The sequence below is a fragment of the Neofelis nebulosa genome, chromosome 10, assembly GCF_028018385.1.
Source record: "Neofelis nebulosa isolate mNeoNeb1 chromosome 10, mNeoNeb1.pri, whole genome shotgun sequence".
NCBI classification, from domain to species: Eukaryota; Metazoa; Chordata; class Mammalia; order Carnivora; family Felidae; genus Neofelis; species Neofelis nebulosa.
This window is the reverse complement of record NC_080791.1, coordinates 26,851,512-26,861,239: the sequence shown is the minus strand read 5'-3', so window position 1 is coordinate 26,861,239 and position 9,728 is coordinate 26,851,512. Positions and strand designations below refer to the sequence as shown.

Here is a 9,728-nt window from a genome sequence, read left to right as displayed (position 1 = left end):
CTGGATCAGACTCCCGGCCCATGCAATTGAATAAACATTCACTAAGCTTTAGTTCAAATGTTTTTGATTGGTGGCTAAAACAATAGAGAGTCAGGGTAGTTGGCAGGAAACCAAAGAGATGGATCTGTGGACTAAGGAGCCTCCGAGTGATGAGTTTGACTTCCCGTTACTGAAGGATTCTTAGGCCATTCTTATCTCCAGTCAGGAGTAAATGGATTTGCTTCCACGGTCTTTTGAAAAGAACTGACAACTTCATTGAGCTTCCAGGCATCAAATGTTTGAGGTTACTAAGACCCCAGCAGGAGTAGAGGACATACCTGTACACCACTGCCCTGGGCATTGGGCAGGGGGCACTCGGTGAGACTGATGCTGTTACCCGTGGACACACTGCTAAAATGGTGGCCCTCAAACTTCAGGTTCATAGAATCATCTGGAACACTTGCTAATACACAGACTCCAGGGCCCTGCCCCAAAGTTTCAGGTGCAGGAGGTCTGGGTGCAGCATGAGCCTTCCCGGGTGGTGTGGCTGCTCCCGGCAAAGGGGCCACACTGTGGGAACACACTCATAGATGATGTGCCCAGTACCACCCTCCTGCCCCCGAGACTCCTGGAGAGGAGTCCTACCAGTATTTTTAACCCACTCCCCAGGTGGAAAACAGAGGGGCTGAGGAACCACAGTAAACTGGAACAGGGGGTTACAGAGAGACACTGGGCCCTTAGGGGACAAAGGCACTTGCAGAGTGAAGTCTTCTGATGACCCTGCCTGCATTCCTGACCCTGGGAAGGAGTGTGCAAGACCATGTTAGGCCATGGTGGGAGAATGAGGATGCTGTGGTCTGGCACAGGCCAGGCTGGCCTCCCCGAACCCCACTGTGCGGGGAACCACTTCTACAGCTGAGCCAAGGCTGCGGCCTGAGGGGCGTGTGTACTTGGGAAGCAGAGCACAGATGAGGCCTCTCCCTGAATGTCAGCTATTTACAACCTGGCACCACCTGCACAGCGGTCTTCCAACAACATCTTCTTTCCTCTACCTGTCGCACCTTGGTAAAAATGGGTGCTCTTGGGGCGCCTGGGTGGCGCAGTCGGTTAAGCGTCCGACTTCAGCCAGGTCACGATCTCGCGGTCCGTGAGTTCGAGCCCCGCGTCAGGCTCTGGGCTGATGGCTCGGAGCCTGGAGCCTGTTTCCAATTCTGTGTCTCCCTCTCTCTCTGCCCCTCCCCCGTTCATGCTCTGTCTCTCTCTGTCCCAAAAATAAATAAAAAACGTTGAAAAAAAAAAAAAAAATGGGTGCTCTTTCCCTTCCCTAGAAGGAAAACCCAACAGGCATGCCTGCACAGGTGTCAAGACAAAACCTCTCCTCCTTCCAAAGGGTAAAACAGGCTAAAATCCAAGGGGCAGCTCGTCTCCTCCATGAAGTCTGTCCAGATTGCTCCAGACTGTATCTTCCTCCCTTTGGTTCCCAAAACTCATGGAGGGCAAAGACAAATAGGTATTAACAATATTAACAAATAGGTATTAGCGTCTTCTAGGAGCCAGGCCTAAGCCAGGCATACGGTGATGAGCAAACACCGCCCCGTCTTTGTTCATGACACTGGCCATCTGATTTCTCTTCCTAGGACCCTCCTTTCCCCCAGCCCCAGCTTGTATAGTGCCTTGGCATACAGAAGGTCCTCCAGTATCCCTTCGGGAACTCCCTAAGCCCTCCCTAGATCACTGATGTCCCTCTGTGTCACTCCAAGCAAGGAGAAAGAGAATATTTTAAATTAATAAGTATGTAAAAGTCAAAGAAGGTGCACTGGAGATGCGAGAACCCTTAAGCAAGGCATCATCCCTTCTGCTAGGCTCAGGGACCACCCGCTCAGACCACACTGGACAGCCTCGAGTTCATGCATACCCTCATGTCTGCATGTACAAGCACGCACACACACACGTGCATACACACACCTCATCTGACCACCCTCCCCACCTAAGGGAAAGCCCTACTTCCTCTTTTCCTCTGGGGACACAGCGCCTCCCTCTCCTAGGGTGCCCAGGTTGGGCCACAAACCCTTCCCACCTCATACCTCACTCCTAGCCCCCTCTCTGTCGTATACACCACCTTTCAGGGCACCAGGCCCTGCTCTCAGAAGCAAAACATAGCCCCTTGCTGGCCTCTGCTCTTGGTCTGACTTCAGGGTCTGTGCTGAATGGAATTTAAACCCAGTTTCTTGCAGCTGAGGTTAGGAGGAAGGAGGAAGGAGGAAGGAGAGCCCATCAACTCCAGGAAGAAAAATATTTACCTAAAAACAAACTTTACTCATACACACAAATTCACACACTGAGCACCCCCCCCCCCCCCCCCCCCCCCCGCCCAGGAGCTGATAAAAAAACAATTCAAATCTTAGACAGGTGTGTCTTCCAGGGCCCTTTGGCCTGGGTTTCCTTACAGTGTGAAGCTAGGAGTCCACAGCGCCCTACCAGCCTCATGTTAGCGGTCCCGGCGCAACACTACTGCTCCTGTATCAGAGAGGCAGGAGGAGGAGAGGCAGACGACTCGGATCTTTGGGAATGAGCCTCAGCCCGGCTCGGGGCTGGAGGAGAGAGGCTGTGTCTTCAAGTCTCCGCCGCTTGGCACCACCAGTGTCCTCCCTCCCCACCTCGCATCCTTGCTTTGGAGGCTGAGGGAGGAGAGGGGCTCTCCAGGGTGATTCACCCTCTCCAGAGGTCCTGGGGATTCAGTTCACAGTCTGGCTTCTGGGAGGCCCAAGTCAGGGGTGGATTTAGCGATCGTGTCCTTGGCCCGCAAGTGTGCACGTTGGGTGGCCAACGGATGGCCCCTGCGTCTACACCCCAGTCTGCTCTTTAATCCAGTCCCGAAATACAGGGAGCCTCGTGTACACACCGGGCTTGTCCCTCTGAGCGCAGCCTTCACCCCAGCTCACCACGCCGGCCTGGAAGATCCGCCCGTCGGCCTCCACACTGGACAGAGGGCCCCCCGAATCGCCCTGCGGGGAGACCAGGGCCGGATGAATGCCCGCCCCGCCCCGGGCCCCGCCCCCTGCCCGGGCCCCGCCCCCAGGCCCGCCCCCGCCCCGCGCGCACCTGGCAGGCGTCCACGCCGCCGCTGAGGTAGCCCACGCACATCATGCGTGGGGTGATCTGCTGCGGGAGCAGACTCTCACAGGTCGTCTGGTTGATGACGCGGATCTCGCCCTTCTGCAGGATCAGCGCGCTGGAGCCTGGTTGGGAAGGGGGAGATGGGGGGGAGGGGTGGGCAGTGCTGACCCGGGGCCATTGCGCCCACCTGCAGGGCCATGGGCAGGGCCCCATTCCAGAGACCTCGGTAGCAAATCTCCCGACACAGCCTCCAAACCTGTGGCTGACAAATGCTCAAAGGAACTGATGCCACACCAACGCGAGGGGACATCGTGCAGCCTTGTGGGTAACTGGGCGACACGCGTAAAACCCGCCGGGTAACAGGTGACGGGAGATCGGACATTCGCCGTGGGAACAGGTGTGGGAAATGAAAAACAGGAAGACCCACGGAAAGCACCACAGAGGGGCCCCGGGGTGTCGTCATGGCAGTAGAGCCAAGTGTCGGGTTTACTTTTTCCTCTCTTTATTCTACAGGTTGTTAGCAATGTGCTGTAGTGCTGTTATAACTGATTTTTTTCAATATAACAATTACCAACTCAGGGCCTTCGGATGGAGGCAGAAGGACAGAGGAGGCCAGGCTCCTGCAACAGGACCTGACACGGGCACAGCTAGCTTGCCTCTACAGCACACAGGACTCCCACCACAGTGCTCTTACATTCACTGAGCACCATCTTGGAAGGTGTTTTATCTTCATTTTACAGATGAAGAAACAGCCTCAGAGTTTAAGCAACTGCCAAGGTCACTCAGATAGTTTAGAGGCACCTCCAGGCCTCTGACCCAGAGCCGATTATCCACTTCACCTTGGGACAACCTCCCGCTGCCAGACAGAGGCAGGTGGGCAGCCCACCCATGGCCAGCCCAGCCGGCTCACCTCCCTCCTGGGTGTGGCCCCAGCCGGTGACCCAGATGGCCTTGCCGGTGGGGAAGGTGTGTGAGGCTTCCGGCAGGCAGATGGGCCGCACGGTGCTGCTGTACTCGGCCGGCTGTTCCAGCTCCAACAGTGCGATGTCATAGTCGAAGGTGAAGTCGTTGAAGTAAGGGTGGCTGATGATGCGCTTGAGCCCGAGCTCCTGCACCCCACTGGCGCTGCGCTTGCTCTGGTCATGCAGGCCCAGGAAGGCAGTCCACAGGGTATGGTCGGAGTACCTGGGAGAGGAGCGGGGACAGCGACCCTGAGCAGAGCACTGACCTAGGGAAAGCCACTGCCACCACCCAGATGTTGAGGGGACTGTGGCTTCTGCATGGCTGCAGCCTTCAGCTGAAACCGCTGGTGTCTCCTGCCATGGCACTCAGGCCCCATAACCCCCTTGTTTCCCTCTTTTAAGATATTTTTTTAAATTTTTTTTTTTTTTTAATTTTTTTTTCAACGTTTTTTATTTATTTTTGGGACAGAGAGAGACAGAGCATGAACGGGGGAGGGTCAGAGATAGAGGGAGACACAGAATCGGAAGCAGGCTCCAGGCTCCGAGCCATCAGCCCAGAGCCTGACGCGGGGCTCGAACTCACGGACCGCGAGATCGTGACCTGGCTGAAGTCGGACGCTTAACCGACTGAGCCACCCAGGTGCCCCAAGACATTTTTAATCTGATTACCAAAAATGCATTTCTCATCAATCTGATCTTTCACAGAAGGAATAACACAGAACTCAACAGAAATACTTTTTTAACACAGTGGTTCAGTAGACTGTTCAGTAGACTGAACTTCATTTACTAGGTCTACTGTTGGTCGTGGGACAGGTGTAGCAATTCTGAACTCTATCATGCATACTGGCCGTCTGAACAATTCAGGAGGACACACTGATGTTGCTGGGAGCCTCAACTTCCAGTGTGGGAAAAGGGAGATACAAAAGGAGTCGGGGAGGAGGGAGCACAATCAGAAGTAGCAATAAGAGCTCAGAATTTTTCCTAAAAATGGCTCCAAAGCAATGACATTCCCAGCACACCCAGGACTTGGTTTCTAAATATCCTTCTCCGTTAAAAGGAACCAAGTCTCCTTGGAGAAATGGTCGATTTCAAGTCTGAAGCAAGCAAGGCATCAAGTGACCTTGGAACATTTTGTTTCACCAGAAGTAAGTGCTCACACAATCATGGAGCCAGTATTAGGATCATCCAAACATCAAAGTAAACCACAAGATTCAAGTACTGTATGTGCTGAATAATATAAAAGGGGGAGGGGAATCCAGGAGTCCATCCTGAATCTAAAAAATACTTTTGAAATTTTATAAGGACAGAGGAAAGCTACTCTTTACAGAAAGACACCAGCTAACAAATACAGAAGAAGCAATACAATAAGAAATCACATTTTGCATCTACCGTAGCAACAACCAACACCAGCAAGAATCATAGACGGATGATAAAGGCAGAGAGTAGGAGATTGCTGGGGAACAAGACATTCACAAGGATTCAAAGTGTCGTCCAAGATTACTCATAACCAAGTGGGGGAGGCACATTTATAATGGAGAAAGCCATGACCACCACCTTAACCAGCTGATCAGTGTTCTCCGAGCCATTCCCACCAATGGGCTAGGATACAACATCACCTGTGTAATGCTTTCGGGGGTGGGTGGGGGGGGTGGTGAAGCTTAACCTAATTCTCACCATGAAGAAACAATCAAAATATCCAAATTAAGAGACATTCTACAGAATAACTGGCCTGGACTTTTCAAACATAAAATGCCATAAAAAAATAATAAAAAATAAAGGCTTGGGGGAACTGTTCTAGAATTGAGAGACTAAAGAAAACTAAGGACTAATACAAAGCATGACCTTAGACTAGATTTTAAATTTTAAAAAAAAACACAAAAGACAATATTGGGGGACACTGAGGGACACCTAGAACATGGAGGACGTGCTCACCACTTGTCCCATGTCAACACTGTCATTTCTGGAGGTGATCCCTGTATTGTGGGTATATGGGAGGCTCTCTCTGTTCTTGGGAGACACAAGCTGAGGCACTTAGGGGACAGGTGTCATCACGGTTAGGCTGCACATAACTCAGAGTTCAGAAAAGCATGTACACGTGTAAAGAGAGAGAAATACAATGGTATAAACGGTATGAGATAAAGGGTATGAGAGTGTTCATTTTTTTCTTTCATTGTAGTTGCAACTTTTTTGTAGGTCTGAGAAATTTTCAAAATAAAAAATTGGGGAAATATCTCTTTTTTTAAAGTTTATTTATTTTGAGAAAGAGAGAACACGCAAGAGAACAAGGGGGAGGGGCAGAGAGAGAGGGAGAGAGAGAGAGAGAAGCCCAAGCAGGCTCCACACCATTGGCGCAGAGCCCGACACAGGGCTTGAACTCACGAACCGTGAGATCATGACCTGAGCTGAAATCAAGAGTCAGACGCTTCACCAACTGAGCCACCCAGGCACCCAGAAAAATATATCTTTAAAATAGAAAATCTGCATGAGGGGGGAAAGCATGAAGACCTGCCTCATCTTTAACTTCTCAGGAAAGTCAAGAGGCTACTGAAGCAGTCAGTCCTAAAACGTCCAGGCAAGGCACCTTCTCTCCGGCCGGCACGGAATGTTACAGTCCTCCTTGACCGTCTCTCTCCCCCATCCCTGCCTGAAGCCCAGCTCCCCTGCTCTCTGCTGACCTGGGCATCTTTCCCTTCTCTCCATTCCTGCCACCACCTCCCTACAGAACCTCACACCCAGACAGAAGCACTGGCCTCCAAACTGGTCTTTTTGCTCCTGGTCTCTCTTTAATTTGCCAGATGAGAACTTCCTGAAAACTGCTTTTGTGAGATCCTCTCCAACAGCCAAAGATGATTCCAAGACCTGCCGAATCAGCCCTCACCTCCCCAACCAGGAATTAATTCTGCATTTCTAACTTTTTCTCCCAACCATCTGTGGTGTTCCAGACTGCATGAGATCCAGTTTTCAAGTGGATCTCTTGAATCCACTGTGTACTTGGGGAGGGAGCCACGAAAACCACCCACGACAGCACAGCATGGGTGACCTCCAGAAAACAGGTAGCAGGCTGTGGAAGAGCATGGGGTGGGAAGAGGTGAGTCAGGAGAGGAAGCAGGTCATGAAGAAGGCCTTGGAGATCATATAGGACTTGGCTAGTGAAGGCCTCCGGGGGTGGGGGGAGAAAGCAGCACGATCACCGAGAGCCAATGTTTGCAGTGCTCAGGAGCCCCCCAAATTGAATATATGGAAGGTGTAAGGGCAGGACAGAGACTGAGGTTGGAGAGATGGCAGGAGCCAGAGAATGCGGCCATGGTGATCATGCTACGCCGTTTCCACTTTATCCCGCGAGTTATCGCAAGCATGTAAGCAAGGGGGTGATGTGATCAGATCAGCTCTTTGGAAAGACCACCTTCACATTGCAGAGACAGACAGGCATGCCAAGAAGGAAGAAGGTGATGAGGTAGAGGGGGCTGTAGTCACCGAGGCTGGGGAGCCAAGGGAGCAGTCATGTGAGGGGGAAAGAGTAGAGAAGGCCTGGGATGTCTAGCAGGCAAGGGCCAGGGGTTGAATGGATGGGACGGGTAAGGGGAGGGGGCAGAGTGGGAGGGTCATCCTCCTCCCCTCTGGTGCCATCTCACCTGATAGACATCCCTTGTCACCCCTGTGTCCATGTTAAGCCCCAACTAAAGCCACACTGGTCTTTTCTCTCCAGTCCACATTCCTTCATCTAGGACAGCCTTCGATTATACGAGCAGACTCAGTCGCCAGCTGTTGAAGGTCCACACACGTACCAGCCATCGAGAGACAAGGTGTGAAGGGTAGCCACTGAACTGCCCCAGTGACGGCCGTGTGGTTGGGAGGGCACTGGTGGTGGCCAAGCCAAGCACTCTTCTCGGTGCCAACGCATCAAGTCATTTTGTTCCCCCAGTCAGCCCTTCAATGTAGGGCTGCCTATTTTAAGCTTAGGACTCGGGCACAGAGAGACTAAGTAACTTGCCCAAGATCACACAGCTAAGAAGTCATGGAACGGACTGAACCAGGTAGCCTCCTCTCAACCATGGTAAGGCTCAGCGAGCACTTGCCAACTCAGAAATGCGTCCAGAGTGACTGCACTCCACACTCCAGATCCTTGCACACTTCACACCCGCCTGCCTCTGCTCACGCCTGTCCTTTGTCTGGAAGGTCTGCGTCACCTTGTCCAGTTGCAAACACCCTCACGTTTCAACACTCACATCAGATGCTCCTGCTCATAAAGGCACTCCTAAGTCTCCCTCCCCAGCCCTGGGGCAGAATTCTCAACTCCCACCCGCACGGCCTAGGTAACCTGTGCCTGGTTGCTGCATAGCACTTACCGCGTGCACGTGCATGTACATTTATGTGTGCACAAGCACGCATACCGTATGTCATCCCCCTCGCCTGGGAAGCCTGGGAAGTGCAGGGAGGAAACCTTATTCATTGTTGTCTCCCAGTGCTAATAACAATGGGTGTTGAATGCATTAAGTGCACTATTAACTGGCAGACGGATAATCAAGAGAAGATGAAGGACAAGGAAATGAGAAATTCAGTGAGGAAGCAAGAGAAAGAGGGAGAAGTAACAGAGGGCACAGGGTGAGCTCTTCAGCGAAGACCGTACATGAATATCTTAGCTCGCCCTGCTGAGGGTCTAGAAACAGTGGGGCTGCGGTATCACTAAGGACACCAAGCACCCTGGTCTCACTTTTTAAATACTATTCCCTGCTAACATTTCTTGAGGGAATGGCTAATTCCGGGGCTGGACCCGGACAAGCACCTGGTAGGACCAGAAAGCAAGGAAGTGTCTCAAAAGAACAAAAGAGCGAGGGCAGATCAAAAGGACACAGGAGCCAACCTCAAAGAGAGCGCAATAGTCACATTTGGAACAATTTGAGCAACAAAGTAGTATCACTGGATTACAACCCAGAATGTAAATATACATGCATCCATACGAATATAAGTAGATGAAGAAATAAATGAAAAAGAAGGGACAAATCTTCCTTACAGAAGACTTCCAAATTGGCTCACTTCCTAATAATAAAGGGGGAAGTACTTTATGGTGAGGAACCCCGGCAAGTGCTATCTCAACCAAATGAGAAAGATCAACATTACCATCGGTAAGTCATGTTGTTATCATGTGCCTGCTGACAAGATGTGATATCCTTTCCAAACACTCAGAAGCCCAGTGTAATCGTGACAACAGCAGACAAACCCAGATGGGGGGCATTCCATAGGATGCCTGGCCTCCAGATCGTCAAGATCACAAAAACAAAGACAGACTGAGCCACTGTCCTAGATCGGAGATTGGGGGCATGGGACAACAGAATGCAAAGTGGAAGCCTGGACTACCTCCTGCCCCAGAAAGGATATAAAACCCCTGGGATACCAGGAAAGCCCACACTGGTGTTAGCAGAAGGGACCAGTGTGGGACAGACGCACCACATTAACAACAAGGGCAACTGTGTTAGGGTGTGCGGGAACTCCATTCTGTCTTTGCAACCTGTCTGTATCCCAAGACAACAAGCTTATTTTACAATATTTGTAAGTAAGCTTCCATCACTCCAAAAAGAAACAAAATCTCTTCTGCCCAGGGTGGAGGAAAGTGTGGTAAAATAAGAGAGGACAGTCAGGTGGGACGAGGCTGCCCTCTGACAGCTCAGCAAG

General features: G+C 51.5%; 1 protein-coding gene across 2 annotated transcripts in view; it reads right to left on the bottom strand.

The window, feature by feature from the left end:
* Positions 1-2,350: 2,350 nt before the first annotated feature.
* The window catches only part of ST14 (ST14 transmembrane serine protease matriptase), a 42,494-nt gene continuing 35,116 nt past the window's right edge, over positions 2,351-9,728 (bottom strand). For both annotated transcript variants that reach the window (XM_058687323.1, XM_058687324.1), the window contains exons 17-19: positions 4,007-4,281; positions 3,082-3,218; positions 2,351-2,984 (exon numbers count right to left, since the gene is read on the bottom strand). In XM_058687323.1, the coding sequence (XP_058543306.1) occupies positions 2,823-2,984; positions 3,082-3,218; positions 4,007-4,281 (574 nt within the window). In that variant the 3' untranslated portion in view covers positions 2,351-2,822. The remainder of the gene's footprint in view (positions 2,985-3,081; positions 3,219-4,006; positions 4,282-9,728) is intronic.